Source organism: Trachypithecus francoisi, unplaced genomic scaffold (genome assembly GCF_009764315.1).
Source record: "Trachypithecus francoisi isolate TF-2019V2 unplaced genomic scaffold, Tfra_2.0 Lachesis_group20, whole genome shotgun sequence".
Classification (NCBI taxonomy): domain Eukaryota; kingdom Metazoa; phylum Chordata; class Mammalia; order Primates; family Cercopithecidae; genus Trachypithecus; species Trachypithecus francoisi.
The window spans coordinates 21,584,153-21,602,904 of record NW_022681466.1 but is presented as its reverse complement, the minus strand read 5'-3'; the positions used below and the strand labels follow the sequence as shown (position 1 = coordinate 21,602,904).

Here is an 18,752-nt window from a genome sequence, read left to right as displayed (position 1 = left end):
GCGCCGAGGAGGCCGCTGGGCGGGCCCCGCGGCCAGGCTTCCGGACTCCGTCGGCCCCTGGCCTCATCCCTCGCAGAACGCTGCGGCGTCTTCCGGGGCCTGGCGGGCCGGGGACCGAAGGGGCGGGGAGGTGACCCGGCGGGGGCGGAGCCGGCGCGGCGCGGAAGGCGGCCATGCGTTGCGTGGGGGCGATCTTGCGGCTGGCGGCGCGCGACGCCCGGGTGAGCACCCCCGCCCCGCCCCGGCCCCCGCCCCGAACCCCACCTGGGCCCCTGCGAGCCCCCACTCCAGCCCCGGCCCCGACCGAGCATCCCCGAGCCCCCAGCCCGCCCGCCGGTGTCTGGCTTGCCTCAGCTCACAGGCTTTTCCCTAGCGCCAGTTCCTCCCCAGTCAGCACCTTCTCTTGCGACCTTTTTCTTACCCTCTCATTCCTCCCTCGCCCCGTCAACCCTGTCACCTCCTTCCCAGATGGCCTCCCATGTCCTTCCCTTTCCACTGATTTTATTTTTCCATTTCCAAATCACCGTCTTGTGTACCTTGCAGGACCTGAACCCGCGGCGGAACATCTCCTCCTGGCTGGTAAGTCCCCCCATCCTCCCCCCCGCCCCCGTCCTCGCACAAGACCCCCAGGCACGGAGATCTAAAAGGCAGAGACAGGGTATGGAGCTAGGAAGGGTACAGCCCTATTCCCCCAGGCTCGCGGCACCTGGAGTTAGCCTGTGGCTCTCAGGGAGGTGGGGCGGACCAGAGGGCACTGGGCAGGGCGCCAGTCTTCTGTTCTGAGGAAAGCAGCACCTAATGAACCAAGCCCGGTGTGGGTGGCCCTGCCGTAGGCTGGAAGGATCCCGGCCCGCCCTCCCTAACACCCAGGTGGGAGCCAGCCTTTGAGGGAAGGCAGCTGGACCGTGAAACCTGAGCGCCTGCATGGCTTTGAAATCTCTTCACTATCCAAAGCTCACGGTCCTTATGGTGTCCTGGGAAACGGTCTTGTTGGGTGGCATCAGATCAGCCTCTTGTAGAGGAAACCTGCCACACACACAGGCCAGTGGGAAACTGGGAAGGGTGGCAGGCAGGAAGGTGCTTCCAGGGCTTGAGCTAACCCTGAGCCCCTCATCTTCCCTGGCCACAGGCCCGGTGGTTCCCTAGAACCCCAGCCAGGTCCGTGGTGGCCCTGAAGACCCCCATCAAGGTGGAGCTGGTGGCAGGGAAAACCTACAGGTGGTGTGTGTGTGGCCGCAGCAAGAAGCAGGTGAGACCCCTACCTGCCTTCGTACTGATACCTCTGTCTGGGAACAGCCTGGTGTCTCCAGTGAGTTCCCACCCAGATGATTTTAGTCTTCCCATACATACCTGAGGGACACCAAGGGGATTTGGGGACAAAAGGCCAGTGCCACCAGCAACCTTAAGCTCACTGCATCTATCTCTTGCAATGAAGCCAGAGAGACAGAAACTCAGTCGCGCAGCCAGCCTGATGCGGCCGGGCTTCCAGTGGGCTCTTCTGGAACTGTTTGCTTCTCAGAGGTGCACTGCATGACGAAGCTCACCTGGCCCTTCCCTGTCTCCTTCCAGGAAGCACCTGGGCCATAGATTCCCAGGCCTTGAACCCCGAAAGCCTACAGCACCTGGTATTTCCTGGCGGTCTTCCAGCCAAGTACTAACCAGGCCTGACCCTGCTTAGCTTCCGAGATCAGATGAGATTGCGCGCGTTCAGGGTGGTATGGCCATAGATACATTGGGAAGAGGTTCTGCTCAGGCTTTCCTGCCTCCAAAGCCTCCCAGCCTTCCCCTGTGCCCCTCTCCACTCTTCTTCCAGCAAACTCTTCCTTCTCAGTTTATGGGACGTCCTGGCCGCCTGCCACAGTTTGCTGTCTTCTCAGCTTCGCTGCCTGCCCCACCTGCTTCCCCTTCTGCCCAGGAACCTTTCATCCCACAGGAACCTTTCATCCCACAGGAACCTGCCCATATTGTTTGCCTCCCTGGCCCCTTTCCTTCCTGAGCAGAGCTCTGACTGGTGTTCCTTCAAGCTATGTGGCATGGTGTCAGCAGCCCAGGGTCCCTGAGTCCACACACCTCAAGCCCTCTAAGACAAGTTGCTGGTTTCTATTTGCACACTTCTTTCACCTCTCTTCCATCCCACCCTAACTCCAATGTCAAGAGGCCTTGGTTCAGCCAGGCGAGGTGGCTCACTTGTAATCCCAGCACTTTGGGAGGCCAAGGCAGGAGGATCTTTTGAGCCCAGGAGTTCAAGAACAGTCTGGGCAACAAAGTTGAGACCCCGCTTCTACAAATGCCTCTACCCCTACCAAAAACTAGCATGGAGTTGGGCCTGTGTTCCCAGCCATAATGGAGGCTGAGGAAGGAGGACCACTTGAGCCCAGGAAGTTGAGGCTACAGTGAGCCATGTTTGCATCACTGCATTCCAGCCTGGGCAACAGAGTGAGACCCTGTCAAAAAAAAAAAAAAAAAAAAAAAAATTGCTACCACAGGGTACTCTCCAGCCCAAAGAAGTTTTAACCCAGGAACATGAGAAGGAAATGAATTTCATGATCCAGTGGAGACTCAAAGCCATTCTCACACATACACACACACACACACACACACATCTATTAGTGTCCTGGCTCTCTGGGTGTCCCAGAGACTAATGCTATAAAGACGCTGTAAATACTTACCAGACACTTATTATAGGCAAAGCATACCATGATCATTATTTTATTTTATTTCCTCATACAACTCTACTCTTATCACCCCCACATTACAGATTAGAGAGGTCACTCGGTGAGCCCCGGCAGTCTCACGCTGGAGCCTGCACCCTAACCACTGTGTTGCACTCCCCCTGAGCTCCTGCAGCGTGCCCTGCCCTGCCCCGCCCCAGCAGGTGGGGTCAGGCCTTTGACTCCCGTCTTTCCCCCACCAGCCCTTCTGTGACGGCTCCCACTTCTTCCAACGCACTGGCCTATCTCCCCTCAAGTTCAAGGCCCAAGAGACCCGCACGGTGGCACTCTGTACCTGCAAGGCCACTCAGAGACCCCCGTACTGCGATGGCACCCACAGGAGTGAGCGCGTGCAGAAGGCAGAAGTGGGCTCCCCACTCTGAGGGGGCTGCTGCTGTCCAGCCACAGGTGGCCTCGGCTCCCGGCCTCTGACAGCCAACCCCTTCTGTGGGAAAGGAAACAGGTGCTGAGCCCAAGAAAGAGATTCTGGTACCCACAGCAGGCTCATGAAGGAAGAATTATTCCTTATAGCCTAAAAGTCTCCAGTCTGGGGCAGGCGGGAGTGGGCCCTGGTTCAATGTTTGCTGATGGGGAAGATGGCAAAAACAAGCCTGCCCAACTAGACTGGTGGTCCTGTAGTCATTGCTGTGAGGCCCACGTGCTGCCTCCTACTCCAGATTTTAACCTGTCTGTGGGCTGGGGGCTCCTGACCAGTCGCCACAGGAGAGGGCAGTTCATATTCATTAAGTATGGGGTCCCCAAATCAGGCTGAACCCAGAGATGAGAGGCACTCTTCCCTTCTTCCCTCTACGCCAAAGAACTACAGGCTCCAGAAAGTATGCAGCATTTATTACAAAGCCAAGAGATACAGATGTCCCAGGGCAGAGGGGGGTACAGTCACAGGACCTCAGACACAGGACAAGGTGCAAACACAGACAAGCCCATCAGGGGACTCCCAACCCCACACACCTAGGCTGTGATGGAATCTTGAGTCTCGACTCCCGTCTCCTCCCAGATCTATGCACACTTGAGGAAATCTCGGTGGGCAGGGACCTGCCAGGGTCTGTCCCTAAGGAGGTGGTCTGCTGACCTCTCAAGGAGTGGGGGTGGGGTCAGAGCTTACAGGTTTCTGTCTTCTTGTGCTTTTAGATGCAGTTGCTCTGTCCTGACCAGGTGACCGGGCCTCAGCTGGGGGTGGAGGGGCAACTGGAAGGCTGTTTGCCTTTGGCAAAGTCTGGGGTCTGTGCTTGTGTGAGGTTAACCCACCCCAACTTCCACTCTAGACCCCAGGTGAGACTCCACCACCAGTCCTGCTAGTGAGGGTTCCCGGGTGAGGGTAGGGTTGATGGGGGTGCAGTGCTTCACAATGCTAAAGCCACAGTGGAACTCCAAGGGCTGAGACCTCTCAGGGCCTGAATCTTCTTTTCCACAAGATAGATGATGCAAAGGCCACACACACACGAAAAAAAAAAAAAAAGAGGCAGAACTATGTATTCTTTGCACAAAGTTTCCACTGCAAGAGGAGGAGGTGATGCAGGTGCCACCTCCACCCCGCACTTGCTCCTCAGAACCAGGGATAAACTGCATTTGTAAAAGGCACTGTTCTTAGCAATTTCTGGACATTCAACAATGCGGGGGACAGCCACTGGTCAGAGGCAGGACAGCAGCCAAGATGGGGAGAGAAACGGGGAAAGAAACAATTCTAACCGACTCCTCTATGCAGCCAGTTGGAATCGTGCCTAAAGCTTTGGGGCTGAAGGGGTCCCAACACACCATCTGCCTTGGGAAACAGCGAGGACCGTGCAGAGCTTCACTGAGCCTCCAGCAGCCCATCCAATTCATCTCCAGGCACCCCCAAAAAGAGCAGATTACACAAGACTCCCCCAAAAATGAACACCATTTTCCACACATACACACACACACACACACATAAAGTTGGTTTCCTGTGGCATTTAAATTAATCTGGTTGGTCCATAGAAAATAAGTATGTATATTTGGTTTTTCCTATGTACATATATATATAGATTTATTTATAAAACCCGCCCCCCACCCCCAAGGTGGGAAGAGCTGGGGAAAGTAGAAGAGGTGGAAAAAAGGGCACAGAAAAAGTGGAAGGAGTAGAGAGGCTTGGCTGGAAGAAGGGAGAGGGTCCCTGGCCTCAAGTTAAGGGGGGCACGGGAGCACCGTTGACAGTCATCTTGCGCCCTCTGCTGGTGGAGGATGGTGTCTGCAGGCAGTTCGAGGTACCCCCGTTGGCAGCTGTGGTGGCCCCACTGGCTGTCGAAGGGGGAGTGGGGGAGGTAGGGTGGGTGGCTGGAGGCCCATGGGAGCTGGGAGAGCCATGGGATGGGGTGGCTGGGCTGGGCAGGGAGGAGGAGGTGGCTGGCAGGGTGGCAGGGCTGGGAGCCTTGTCGCTGACTGACTCACACTCGGATGCCCCACTGGTGTTGGTGCCCTCGGAGGGGGTGGGCACCGTGGCTAGGGTGAGCCGCTTGCAGGCTGGCTGGACACGGTACTTGAGGGGAAGAGGCCCGTTCTGCGGGGAGAGGGGGCGAGGAGAGAGACAGGGAAGGGGAAGGTATCAGGAGAGAGAGGCCAACTAGAGGGCCACCAGCTTTAACCCACAGTGACCAAACACGAAAAAAGGGATGGGATGGGGTCTTGGAGAGGAGAGAGACAAGGATACAGGGCACATGAAGACCCAGAGAGGCAAAAGGTCTAAGCAGAGACTCTGTCAGAGAGGAGAGAGGGAGGCAAACACACGGCAGCTGCCAGCACCTATTTCTGCCCCCAAATCGGGGAATGCCATCTGCCCAAGGAGCTTTGTCTCCTGAGTGGAAAGTCATCTGCAAGAGATGGCCCAGAGGCTGGCCTGCTGTGGCGAGCCACCCTGGACACACAGCTCATGGGATAAGGGATGGACTGTCTCTGATTAGAGAAGGGTGACCCATGTGGCCACAGACCAATGCCAGACCCTGCGGGAGTCTGCTCCCTGCCTGCCCCACCCGCTGGCTCACCCGCCGCCAGGGGTAGATGTAGGCGATGTCCATGAGGGTATAGTATTCCTTCAGTGGCTCGTCCTCGTACAGAACCTCCACCTGGGGGAGGGAAGCGGAAGACACCATGACCCTGGCTATCTGGGGGCTCCAGGCTGGGAATGTGGGGGACTGAGAGGCGGGGCAATGGGAAGGGTGGATTTGCAGATGGTCCCTCATTTCTCTAGGGTTTCACTGTGGATTTGACTTCCCTGTCAGTGTTGTTCCAACATAACTCCTGACCACCAGGCAGGAAGGGGTCCAGAGAAGATTCCCCTATTGTTAGCAGCCCCCAGTCCCACCATGCACACAGCTGTCTGGATCTCCTATCTCTGGCAGGTCTCCCAGAGGAGCTGAAAGGCTCAGGGGGATCTCCTGGAACTCTGGCTCTCACCCCCAGCTGCAAAATGGAATCACCCAGGGAGCTTTAAAAAACACCAATGCCGGCTGGGCGCGGTGGCTCAGGCCTGTAATCCCACCACTTTGGGAGGCCGAGGTGGGCGGATCATGAGGTCAGAAGATCGAGACCATCCTGGCTAACATGGTGAAACCCTGTCTCTACTAAAAATACAAAGAATTAGCCGGGCGTGGTGGCGGGCGCCTGTAGTCCCAGCTACTCGCAAGGCTGAGGCAGGAGAATGGCATGAACCTGGGAGGCGGAGCTTGCAGTGAGCTGAGATTGCTCCACTGCACTCCAGCCTGGGTGACAGAGCAAGATTCCGTCTTGTCTCAAAAAACAAAACAAAACAACAACAACAACAAAAAAACACCAATGCCTAGGCCGGGTGCGGTGGCTCACACCTGTAATCCCAGAGCTTTGGGAGGCTAAGGCGGGTGGATCACCTGAGGTCGGGAGTTCAAGACCAGCCTGAGCAACATGGAGAAACCCCGTCTCTACTGAAAATACAGAATTAGCTGGGTGTGGTGCCGCATGGCTGTATCCTAGCTGCTCGGGAGGCTGAGGCGGGAGAATCGCTTGAACCTGGGGGGGTCAGAGGTTGCGGTGAGCCAAGATCCTGCCATTGCACTCCAGCCTGGGCAACAAGAGCAAGACTCTGTCTCAAAAAAAAAAAAAAGAAAAAAAGAAAACAACAAAAAAACACCAATGCCTGGCTAGGTGCAGTGGCTCACACCTGTAATCCCAGAGCTTTGGGAGGCTGAAGCAGGTGGGTCACTTGAGGCCAGGAGTTGGAGACCAGACTGGCCAACATGGTGAAACCCTGTCTATACTAAAAATACAAAAATTAGCCAGGTGTGGTGGCATGTACCTGTAGTCCCAGCTACTTGGGAGGCTGAGGCACAAGAATCACTTTAAACCAGGAGGCAGAGGTTGCAGTGAGCCGAGATGATGCCACTGCACTCCAGCCTGAGTGATAGAGGGAAAAAAAAAAAGCAAAAACAAAAAATCAGTGCTTGCATCTTACCCTCAGAAATTCTGACTTAACCAGTAAGTTGTGAGTTAAACTCATGAGATTTAACAGGCAACAGTTTAGGATCCACTGTCCTAGAGTGTGATCTGTGGACCTTCAGTAGCTAGGAGCTTGTTAGAAATATGGAATCTGGCCGAGTGCCATGGCTCAGGCCTGTAATCCCAGTACTTTGGGAGGCCGAGCAGGGTGGACCACGAGGTCAGGAGTTCAAGACCAGCCTGGCCAACATGGTGAAACCCCGTCTCTACTAAAACTACAAAAACTAGCCAGGCGCAGTGGCAGGCACCTGTAATCCCACCTACTTGGGAGCCTGAGGCAGGAGAATCACTTGAACCCGGGAGGCGGAGTTTGCAGTGAGCCAAGATCGCTCCACCGCACTCTAGCCTGGTGGCAGAGCAAGACTCCATCTCAACAACAACAAAAAAAGAAATAAGGAATCTACTAAATCAGAATCTGCATTTTAACAAGATCTCCAGGGGACACATATACATTCAAGCTTGAAAAGTCATGTCCTGGAGTTCTGTTGGAATTTCAGACTAGCCTTCCCACAGCCAACCGGCCCCAGAGGAGGCCCTGCATTTTTGCACTCATCTCTGCCACAGTTCTGAGTGTGCAACATGCACACATACACATCATCTTGGTCCCATGCACTACTGCACACTGACTTCAATACCCCTAAACTGCCCCCTAATCTTGGTTTCAACCACCCTTCTGTTAACACATGAGTTCAGTTAACCACGCAAGCCCTGGGTGACACCTAGCCAGCCCTGACCAATGGCTGGGGTGCACAGACTGTCTGACACACCCATACACAGACACTCATTTTTTGAAAGGCCCAGGGACCCACCTTGTACTTGCTGGGCACATCCATCTTGTTGCGGAGAAACTTGGCAAGATGCATGACGGTCATGGCTGCTGGGCATCGCAGGAAGCGCACCCCTGTCTGTTGGGGCACAGGCACCTGTGGTAGGGGATCCACCCCAGGCCACTCCCTCCCAGCCCACATTCCAGTCCTGGGCAGACCCCAGCACTCACTTTCTCTTTGTCCCCATCCCCATTCTCCAGGGGGCCCTTCTTCTCCTCCCGGTCCCTGGGGATGGAGAAAGAACGAAGCTAGGAAGACCCAGGAAGAACCAGGAGACCCAGGAGGATGGTCCCTCAGTGGACACATCCAGAGGGCCCTGGGTGGGAGAAGGGGTGACCCAACCTAGGAGCCCAGAAGGGGCCAGCCTGGGCCGGACTTGCCTGGCACCTTCGTAGAATTCGATGGAGAGGCTGACAATCTCATCATCGCTCAGAGCCTCCTTCTCCTGCTCCAAGACCTCGCCGCGGTCCTCATTGGAGCCGTTGGGGACTGCAGAAGGAGAGCGCTCTTGGGTTGGCGGAGGATGGAAGAAGGGAGTCCGCCAAGGACCCAGGGATCATGAACTGAACCAGGTGAGCCCAGCCACCTTCTGGGGAGGTGTGCGCTGAGGAGGCCAGAGGGGGACTGGTAACACTACACACCTACATTGTCTCAGGCACGACCATGCACACACAAACAGATGCGAGCACACTCACCCTCCGTCAGGGGGTACGCTGCATAGAAATCCCGCCGCCGTTTCATCTCATCTGGAAGAAGGCAGCGGATGAGGACGGGGCCATGGGCTGGGAAATGGGGTCGGTGGGCAGGAGGAGGAATGGTGTGCAGATACCTTTAAAAAGCCCAGGGACCAATTTGTAGACAATGTCTTGAAGGGTTTTGTCAGACCTGGGGAAAAATGGACAGGGTTTATCAGCAATGCGCTCTCCAGAGAACTGCCCTCCAGAGAACTGCTCTGACCTCACCCTGCTCTCCCAGTCATGGGACCCCTCTACCCACTCCCTTCCTGAGACCCAGTGCCCAGGCACTGGGATCCCTGTGGGTTTGGTCTTTGCCCCTCTAGTAAGCCTCAGCCTATGACGAGCCAAATGCAACCCAAAGGGAGGGGAGTAGCCCAAGTCCACACGCGGTGCTTCTCCCACACCTGCCGCCTTGGCTGAAGGAAGTACGGAATGTGGGAGGGATGGGGGAGGCTGACCCAGAGGATGGCGGGGGCAGGAGTGCGGTGCCGAGCCTACCTGATGCTCAGCAGCGGCCGGGTTTTATGGACCTGCACATCACACATGGGGCAGTATTTGTTGGTCTCCAGGTAGCGCACGATGCAGGTTTTGCAGACTTGGGGGTGTGGAGAGAGGGAGGAGAGTCAGAGTTGCCTTCCAATCCCAGGACCAGCCTCCCCACCCTCTGCTCACACTCAGATATCCCTTCTCCACCCTGTCCCTACTCCGAGGCCCAACGTGGCGATGTGTGTTTTGCATGTGTGGCACCTGTCCCTGTGCATTGTTGAGGGAAGCTGGATCTTGTATGAGACAGGCCAGTGTCATGTACAACGCAGAAAGTCAGCCCTGAGTCCCAAGCTCCCCGATGGAGTGGAGGACAAAAGCCAGCCTGTTCAAGATGGCCCTGGGTCTCACCCCTTGCTGCCAAGCCCACAGTATAAACAAGGGATGTCTGCATCTTCAGGGCACACGATTTCAGTCATTTCAAGAAAGAACTAAGATTTCAGATGCAAGTCCTTGAAATGAACTTCTGGGCCCATGCCCCGCACCCGGTTGCCCCTGCAAGGTAGGCCCTCTGTGACCTGAAGATTCCCAGCAGACAGGTGGGCGCATTGGCTCTTCAGGGCAAGGGTTTGTGTGCTACCTTCCTCAGGCCATGCCCGCCCCAATCTGGGCACAGAGGCTGCCCACCCTGAGCAGCTCCCCTCCCCCCAACTCACAGGAATGCAGGCACTCCACGATAGTGGTGGCGTCAATGAAGTACCCCCCGCAGAGGGCACACATGAGGTGGGGGTTCAGCTCTGTGATTTTGATCCGTGTAGTCCGATGCATGATTCCGGGGTCGGGGGTGGGGGGACTGGGGAGCGTTGCCCTGGGAAACAAAGTGGAATCAGAAACCCAGAGTTGGCCGGGCACGGTGGCTCATGCCTATAATCCCAGCACTTTGGGAGGCCAAGGCAGGCGGATCACGAGGTCAGGAGATCAAGACCATCCTGGTTAACACAGTGAAACCTCGTCTCTACTAAAAATACAGAAAATCAGCCGGGGGTGCTGGCGGGCGCTTGTAGTCCCAGCTATTCGGGAGGCTGAGCTTGCAAGCAAAGTGAGCCGAGATTGAGCCACAGCACTCCAGCCTGGGCGACAGAGCGAGACTCCGTCTCAAAAAAAAATAATAAAAAAAAAAAAAAAAAAAAAAAGACACCCAGAGCCTCAGCAGCCCCTCCCACACTTCACTGCACACCTCCCAGCACAGCTCTCCGAGCCCAAGACCCTTCTCTGCCTTCAGGGTGGGCTGGGGGCGGACATGTGGCTGGTTCTCTCTGGCCCCCTCTGTGTGTTCATTGGGTGCCTGGGCTCTGGAGAGTCACACAGCCTTGAGCAACAAGGTCAGGCTCCCTCTGAGGAGCAGGAGGAAAGATTGAAGTTAGGCCACAGGATGTACCGCCCAACTCCCCAGAGAATGTGAGGAGGCAGGAAAATGGAAGAGAAGAGGGTTTTTTAAACTCTCTCCTATCCCAGGCCGGGTGCAGTGGCTCATGTCTGTAATCCCAGCATTTTGGGAGGCCACAGCAGGAGGATCCTCCTGCCTCACGTGATCCCTTGAGCCTGAGTGGTTGAGGCTGCAGTGAGCCGTGATTGTGCCACTGCACTCAAGCCTGGGCGACACAGCAAGACTCTGTCTAAAAAAGAAAAACAAAAACAAAACTCCCCAATCCCAATCTGTATTCACTCACATGGTTCACATTTAAAGCATCCTAGGAACTAGGAGGAAACTCAGATAAATTAGCCACTGGCCTGAAACTTCAAGGAACAGAAGAAGGGAAAAATAAGTTATCCTCACTCCCTCAACCCCTCCACCCAGGTGCAGGGCCTCAGACTTGATTCCAGCCTCCTCCTATCTACTCCATCCATTCACTCCTCCTCCAAGAAGGCTTCCCTGGAAACACCACGGGCACAGGCTACCCTAAGTTAGAAGGCCACAGCCATCACTTGTGCTTCTGGCTCCGCATCCAGCCTAGGCTTCGGAGCACCTCCCTCCTCTAAAGTCTGCCAAATATAGGCTGCTCCCAGAAAATCCACCAGACGCTAACCATTTGGCTTCCAGGCCTGGGACTCAGGCAGGGAACAGAGAGGATCCTTACATGCCTGAAGCTGGGAATGCACAGCTCCAGCCCTAGCCCTGGACTCAAAGAGTTTAGGCAAAAAGGCTATACCCCTACCACAGGAATCCCTCCCAGTGCCCCTGATGGACAGCCCCCTGCATGAGTGCTCCCTGCCCACAAGCACACAGGGTCCAGGAACCCCCCTTTCATGCACACTGCAGGAATTCCCCCAACATGGTCACTGTTACTCTCCCGCTGTCTCCTGCCCTGGTGACGCCTCTGCCACCTGTTCACAGGCTGTCCAGTGACAAACCACAGGCTCTCACAGATGCCTGCCAAAGCTGGGCAGAAAGTGCTCTGTCCCCAGACCGCCTGCCCGACACCAGCCAGGCCCAGGCAGGGTCCAGAGAGGTGAAAAGTCCGGCTCTGGATTGGCCACCGTGCTTCCTTCTTGGTAAAGAAATCAAACCAAACCTGCACCTGGAAGGGACAGGCCCTCCCTCCTCTTTCCCAGAGTAAAAGCCCAAGGGTGGGGCTTGGGAAGTGGCCAAGCCCCAACAGCTCCTTTACAACATACGCACACCCTTCTCTCCTTTCCAGAAAGATTTCTAAAGCCACCACACTGAGTTTTCTAGGACAAGAAATTCACAGCCGGGATCAGCAGTTTCTATAGAGACCCCAGGATGAGTCTGGCCAGGACCCAGCCAGCCAACAGAGGCTCAGGGAACCTGGCCAGAGACAGAAAGAGATGCAGAGACACAAAGGCCACACGTGGGAGAGACACCAGGTTACAGGGCAGACAAAGGGGAACCAGACAGTCCCACGGCAAGCCCAGAGACACAGCAGAGAGGAGGCGGCCCTGGGGATCTGAGAAGGGAGAGGGGTTCCCACTCCACACAGGGTGGCCTCAGCCAGCCCTCCCTGCATGGGTCCCCCCTTTGCAATTACGCAGAAAGCTGCTGGCTACTCCACTGTTTGGTCGTTTCCATAGTAACCCTGTCCCTGGCAAGATGCCCAAATATTATTACAACCATCCAGAGGAGAGAACAATCCAAGTGGCTGTCTCTCTGTGCGTGTGTAATATCCATCGTGTACGTGCCATCTGGGCCTCCAAAGAAAGGTACTTCCTGTGCCTGCCTGTCAGTCATGTGTGTGTCCAGATGCATCTATGTGTGTGTGCAGAGCCACCAACAAACATGCTGATGCTGAGCTCTGATAACGCCTGGGGTCTCTGTTGCTGGGGTAAATCGCATGCCCTCATCTTTCTCCCGTTCATCCTCATATACATGTGCACGCGTACATACACATACACGTAAACACATAGGCTCCGCACACTTCACACCGCCCAAGCCACCTCATTCACACACTCGCTGTGTTTTCAGAACAGACACTTGCTCTTTTTTTTTTTTGGAGACAGTCTTGCTCTGTTGCCCAAGCTGAAGTACAGTGGTGTGATCTCGGCTCACTGCAGCCTTCACTTCCCGGGTTCAAGTGATTCTCATGCCTCCGCCTTCTGGAATTAGAGGAGCATGCCACCACACCTGGCTAATTTTTTTTTTTTTTTTTTAAACAGAGATGGGGTTTCGCCATGTCGGTTAGCCTGGTCTTGAACTCCTGGCTTCAAGTGATCCGCCTGTCTCACCTCCCAAAGTGTTGGGATTACAGGTGTGAGCCAGCACACCTGGATGACACTTGCTCTTAAGAACCCCACAGCCAGGAGCCCCACACTGCAAATGGCTGTGCCCCTCACCCAATCACTTCCCTGAGCATTTCTGAGAATTCAGCCCCAGCCTATTCCTCAGGACCCTTTCTAGACTGAAGCCCAAGGCGGTGCTGACTGAATGAAACACTGCTCCTTCTCCAGTTTAAGAAAATAAGCCCCTTGCTACACTCCCTGCTCCCCCCACTCCATCCCCACAGGTTCTGACTGTTACCTCTGGGGCTGGGGGTGGGGAGAAGCACTGATTGGCTCCTCACCTGATTGCCATGGTTACCTGCAGGTCCCTACCAGCAGGTGCCAAGAGCAATGTAAACAGGAGCTCTGTCTCCCTAGAGCACCCTCTCCCCATCTTCCCACCCCAGGAGGCCCCAGACCCCGAATTCCTGACAACCAGTTCCTCCCCCGCTGCACTGGTTGGTGTGCTGTGGGAAGGTGAGGGAAAAGGGGTGATGAGTGGCTGGAAATCCAGCTGTCATTACTTTGAGGAAGAGGCTGGGAGATGGGAAGAACTTGAGGGAGAAAGAGTGGGAGACACAGATCCCAAGAAACAGAAAGGGGAGGCCAAGCGCCTTTGGAAGTGGCCTCTGCAGAGCTCAGGGGCTTTAACAGGTCAGTCCCAAATGTGTGTCCACCCTCTCCCTGGACTTGAGCACTGTCTCCACCTCTAACACCACTTTTCCCCAAGCAGAAGCCACGCCCTTCGGTATCTTCTGCCATTGTCTTTGCAAGGGTGTGTGTGACCCTTAGGCGGCCCTCCTTCTGGGCCCTGAGGCCTTGGGTCTGGCTATTGCTACTGTGGCAAGAAGGGAGCCTGCTCAGCACCCAGCATCCAACCCTGACCCCTCCTTGCCATTCAAGCCTGGCACTTGTCTTTCCCAATCCTTAAAGACCTCTGCTAAGAAAACACCACCATCTCTCTCTCTCTCCTTTTTTTTTTTTGAGATGGAGTCTCGCACTGTCTCCCAGGCTGGAGGGCAGTGGTGAGATCTCGGCTCACTGCAACCACTGCCTCCCGGATTGAAGCGATTCTCCTGCCTCAACCTCCCAAGTACCTGGGAATACAGGCTCCCACCACCACACCTGGCTCATTTTTTTATTTTTAGTAGAGACAGGGTTTCACCATGTTGGTCAGTCTGGCCTCCAACTCCTGGCCTCAAGTGATCTGCCTGCCTTGGCCTCACAAACTGCTGTGTCAAACCAGTGTCTTTCTGGAATCCACCCTGCAATTTAGGCCTCTCTCACTTCTTCATAGTCCCCTGTGGAAACAGTGGGTCTCCCAGCCAAGACCCCTGTGCTTCTCCGATGCCATAGCTCTCTCTGCTCTGCCTGCCTCCAAATGAAATCAGCCCCACTCCCTCACTAGAATGTCTCCAGGTCTTAGGAAAAGTCACTCAAGGTCAAATCCAGATGTCTAGAACTGCAGAGGTGAAAGGGCTCTTAGAAAGCACCTTGTTTGGCTGGGCGCGGTGGCTCACACTTGTAATCCCAACACTTTGGGAGGCCAAGGTGGCAGGATCATGAGGTCAGGAGTTCAAGACCAGGCTGGCAAAGATGGTGAAACCCCATCTCTACTAAATACAAAAACTAGGCTGGGCACGGTGGCTCACGCCTGTAATCCCAACACTTTGGGAGGCCCAGGCGGGTGGATCATGAGGTCAGGAGATTGAGACCATCCTGGCTAACATGGTGAAACCCCGTCTCTACTAAAAATACAAAACATTAGTTGGGTGTGGTGGCACACGCCTGTAGTCCCAGCTACTCGGGAGGCTAAGGCAGGACAATCGCTTGAACCCAGGAGGCGGAGGCTGCAGTGAGCCAAGACCGTGCCACTGCACTACAGCCTGGGCAACAGAGCGAGACTCTGTCTCAAACAAACAAACAAACGAAAAATACAAAAATTAGCTGAGCATGGTGGCAGGTGCCTATAATCCCAGCTACTCAGGAGGCTGAGCCAGAGAATTGCTTGAATCTGGGAGGTGGAGGTTGCAGTAAGTGGAGATCATGCCACTGTACTCCAGGCTGGGTGACAGAGTGAGACTCCATCTCAAAAAAAAAAGAAGAAGAAGCATCTGTTCGATCCTTTCATTTTACAGATGAGCACACTCAGATGTGACTTGTTGAAGGTCACAAAGCAAAGCAGTGACAGTCCTGTGACAAGAAAGTGCCTGACTCCCACCCCAGTGCTTTTAACATCCTGGCACCTGGCCAGGCTCCTCACTCATCTAAAGCAGTAATGCCTGGCTTCATCCCAGCAGGTGGGAGGGAAGAAGGGCAGCTCCGTGGAGTGGCTGGAAGACCACTCAGTGGGCTGCCGTCTGGGAGTCAGTCTGGTCCAAACATGACCATCAGCATGGACTGCTGCCTTGAGGCAGGAAGAGGAGGCACCCGTTAATCACCTTACCCCATTTCTATGGTACACATGGGGAAACAGAGGCTGCAGAGAAGCACAGCCAGCGAGCCAGAGTACAGCATCAAGACTCAGACCCCGGGTTTTCTGACTCTGTTTCTCTCCCAGCTTCGTCGGTCCAACTGCGCAAGCCCCTTGTATTTGTGTTTGGGGCCATGAGGGTCTGCCTAGGGACACTGTGAACCTCCCAACTTTCCCCAATCCTTGACAATGACACAAAGATCTGCTCCCCTGTCCCCACCATGCATTGAAAAGGGCCTCCTGAAGCTGGGCTTACTCAACCCTCCCTTCCTCCCTCTCCTCTCAACTCCCTAAGATCAAACAGGCAAAACCCCAAAATATACACATTGCCAGATACACACACATACAGCCAGACACACCCCCCTCCACCTCTCACACTCAATACACACAAGGCCAGATAGACACGACACAAACCCCACCCCCAACACACACACATACACACACAATCACAGCCAGACCAGAGCCAGGCCCATCCTCACTAGATGCAGGAGCCATCCACATCCACCCCCAACCTAGAAGCACACAGCCTAACATCCCTGCCTGGAACCAGACTCTGCAAACACACACTAACCTTTTGTACGCCCCTGATCCACCCAGGGTAAATTATAACGTAAGTCTTCCAGTAACAAAGGCAGTTCAGCTTCCAATGTCAGCTCTCGGGACCAGAGGCTGGAGGGCTGCAGTGGGCATCTGACCTGCACAAAGCTGTACCCTCTTCCTGTTCGGGCTCTCTCCATTCCCATGACAGCAGCTCCATCAACCAAGATCTCCCAGGCAAGGCCAGGGGCAGCAGAGTCCCCCTTCCTGCCCAACCCCCAAGACTTCAACTTTAACCCTACCCAGCTACACATGGTCTGGATCCTGGGGTCGGTTTCCCGCTTCATTCCAAAGACAGTTCTAAAGCCTCAATCCCCCAATCCCCAACCAGAGGAGCTGGTGGGAAAACCTTCCCACCAAAAAGCTGCAACAGAGCTGGCTTTATGCTCCAAGTAATAACACCTTGGACCAGAGTGGAGGGGGAGGGAGGAGAGAAATTAAAGAGTTTCAGGAACAGAAACTGCCAGAGGTCCCAGAGGAAGAGGCATCAGAACAGAGCGGGGAGGGGACAACCAGGAGACAGCCCTCCCCTCGACACAGAGAGCTCTGGGGAGCCTGAGGAAGCGTGGGGGACACTGAGGGACAAAGATCTCGGGAAGCGCTGGGTAACACTTCCACAATATTCATTGGCAAATTAACCCGCCTCCAGGTCGCCTCCTCCCACCTCAAGCCAACCGGAGCGAATACGGGCAGACGGGGCAGTGGGGGAGGGCGAGGGACTTGCCTGGGCCCACCGTGGAGACAGGCAGTGGGTGTCTGCTTGCCCGGGGGTCCCATGCCCTCAGAGCTAGCAGCAGGAGGGCGTGCGAAGGGTGGGGTGGCTGGGCGTCCCAGGGGAATGGGGGCCAGTTTAGCGGACCCCCCTGCTTGCGATGGCAATGGGAAATATTGCGATAAATTTCCCTCCATCCCCATTCTACCCCCTCCGCCCGGGCTTCCCCAGGAGCCCATGTCCAAGGATCAAGGACCCCAGTTACCGGGTAGCCGCTCCCACCTTCCCTAGAGCCAAACTTTCCGCGGGGCCCCGGGAGGGGTGTTCTGGAGGGAGGCTCTGCTGAGGTGGTTCAGGGAGGGGGCGGGGCGCCGGCGCCGGGACGGGGAGCGGGGACCGGCTGGGGGAGGTGCCCGAGAGCACCCGGGCCCTGGCGGGGAAGGGCGCCCTCCCCCGGCCTCGCGGCCGCCCCAAAGCACATCCCCTTCTGCCGGCCCCAAGTCCCTGAGCGTCCACGACGCCCCAGTGCCCATGGGAGAGGGACCCCTACCCAGACGGAAAACGGGGCAGATAGGGCAGAGCAAGGGGCGGTTTTGGCTCGTGGGGAGCGGCGACCCAACCCAGCGCGCAGCCCGCAAGCCCTCCCGGCTGCCCCGGACCTTCCCCCTCGCTACCTCGGAACAGGGTCTGCCCGGGGGCTGCTGCACAAAGAGGTGGTGGTCGAGGGAGACGCCAAATCGTTAAGAGGGGGAGCCCGTTTCGGCCATCTTGGAAGAGAGGAAAGGGAAAAAGGGACAGAAAAAAGGGAGAAAGAAAGGCGGACGGGGCAAGCTGGGCTAGAGGCTGACGAAGAGGGGGGGTGCCAGGGCAGGATCGGCTCAGAGCCTCCCCCTCCCACCGGGGCTTGCAAAGAACGGCCGGCCCCCCATCCCAATCCCCAGAGGGTTACAGGCCAGGAGAGGGAAAGGAAGGGGGAGTCTGCTCCACTTACCTGGGTTCGGGGTCCGGTGGGTCTCGGGGAGGGGGGATGGGAGGGAGGGAGGGAAGGGAGGGGAGGGGGGCTGCAGCCGTGTCGCTCGCCCGGGCGGCGGGAGGGGAGAAACCTACGGTAAGAAAGGAGTTTGTGAAAGCGGCTTGGGGTGGGAGGGAGAGAGGGGAGGGGAGGGGACCGAGGGGGGAGGGGAGGGACCGGAGTGTTAGGGGGGAGACAAAATGGCTTTTTTCCTCCAGACAAGAGTAGGTCCCGCCCACCACTCACCCACGTGACCTCATTCCTTCAGGATGCTGGCAGAGAGGGGAAGAGGAGGGGGAGGCTGGCGCGGCCGCTCCCCGCCACCGGGTGCCGGGCCCCCAGCCAGGACGAGACCCCTCCCTTCCCACGCGGCCCCCCCGACCCCGGAGGATGGATTCTCTTCTGTTACCTTCCGCAGTCATTCCCCTCCCCTCAAAATATGGGTTCCCCCCACTGACCCTGTGATGCCCACCCCTAGCTGGGGCGCCTGGAAAATGGTGAAATGGGGACTGGGCTGAAAGGTGGCCCGCGGTCCTCCACGTCCTGGCCTAGAGCAAAGGGCGCGGGGCTCCGGCGGAGGACGCGACGCTTCAGCCACGCGTCCGAGCGATTTTCATTCACTGCAAGTGACACTGCCTTAAAATTAATAACTGCATCTGGGAGGGCGAGCGTGTCCTCCCCGCTCCCTTTGCCCCCTCGGCGGCAAGGGCGCTGGCCCGGAAAAGCGGCACACCGGGATCCAGCCTGGGCGCCTGGCAGGGAGCAATCGCGAGAGGGGAGTGGAGGTGCGGGGTGAGGCCGGGTGAGGGGTCTAGCCGCCGGGGGCTCGGGTCGCTCTGGCGGAGGCTGCGCCCCCGGCATGCTCGGGCAGAGAAGAATGGAGGCCTGCTGAGGACGGTAACTCAGGCTCCGGGCCTGGGACA

General features: G+C 56.5%; 2 protein-coding genes and 1 pseudogene across 8 annotated transcripts; 1 reads left to right on the top strand and 2 right to left on the bottom strand.

Annotated features, from left to right (window-relative positions):
• The first annotated feature begins 43 nt into the window (after window positions 1-43).
• Window positions 44-4,188, top strand: CISD3 (CDGSH iron sulfur domain 3). 2 transcript variants are annotated; one of them, XM_033183251.1, is made up of 4 exons: window positions 44-221; window positions 544-579; window positions 1,130-1,249; window positions 2,915-4,188. In XM_033183251.1, exons 1-4 carry the CDS (start codon window positions 174-176, stop codon window positions 3,092-3,094), a joined length of 384 nt encoding a protein of 127 aa, XP_033039142.1. In that variant the 5' UTR covers window positions 44-173; the 3' UTR covers window positions 3,095-4,188. The 2 variants fall into 2 exon arrangements, with proteins under 2 accessions (XP_033039142.1, XP_033039141.1); XM_033183250.1 differs by having other exon boundaries at window positions 1,130-1,309.
• On the bottom strand, window positions 1,611-1,729 carry LOC117068039 (annotated as a pseudogene).
• On the bottom strand, window positions 3,542-18,414 carry PCGF2 (polycomb group ring finger 2). Of its 6 annotated transcripts, none has more exons than XM_033183244.1 (12): window positions 18,288-18,414; window positions 17,809-17,920; window positions 17,492-17,584; window positions 9,978-10,129; window positions 9,277-9,373; window positions 8,871-8,926; window positions 8,737-8,787; window positions 8,422-8,530; window positions 8,212-8,266; window positions 8,024-8,119; window positions 5,729-5,809; window positions 3,542-5,247 (listed from the first exon to the last, which is right to left on the bottom strand). In XM_033183244.1, the coding sequence occupies exons 4-12, from the start codon at window positions 10,087-10,089 to the stop codon at window positions 4,870-4,872; spliced, it is 1,035 nt and encodes a 344-aa protein (XP_033039135.1). In that variant the 5' UTR covers window positions 10,090-10,129; window positions 17,492-17,584; window positions 17,809-17,920; window positions 18,288-18,414; the 3' UTR covers window positions 3,542-4,869. The 6 variants fall into 6 exon arrangements, with proteins under 6 accessions (XP_033039135.1, XP_033039138.1, XP_033039139.1 ...); XM_033183247.1 differs by lacking the exon at window positions 18,288-18,414 and having other exon boundaries at window positions 3,542-4,938; window positions 5,139-5,247; window positions 17,809-18,016; XM_033183248.1 differs by lacking the exon at window positions 18,288-18,414 and having other exon boundaries at window positions 3,542-4,988; window positions 5,139-5,247; window positions 17,809-18,013.
• Between the last annotated feature and the right edge of the window lie 338 nt (window positions 18,415-18,752).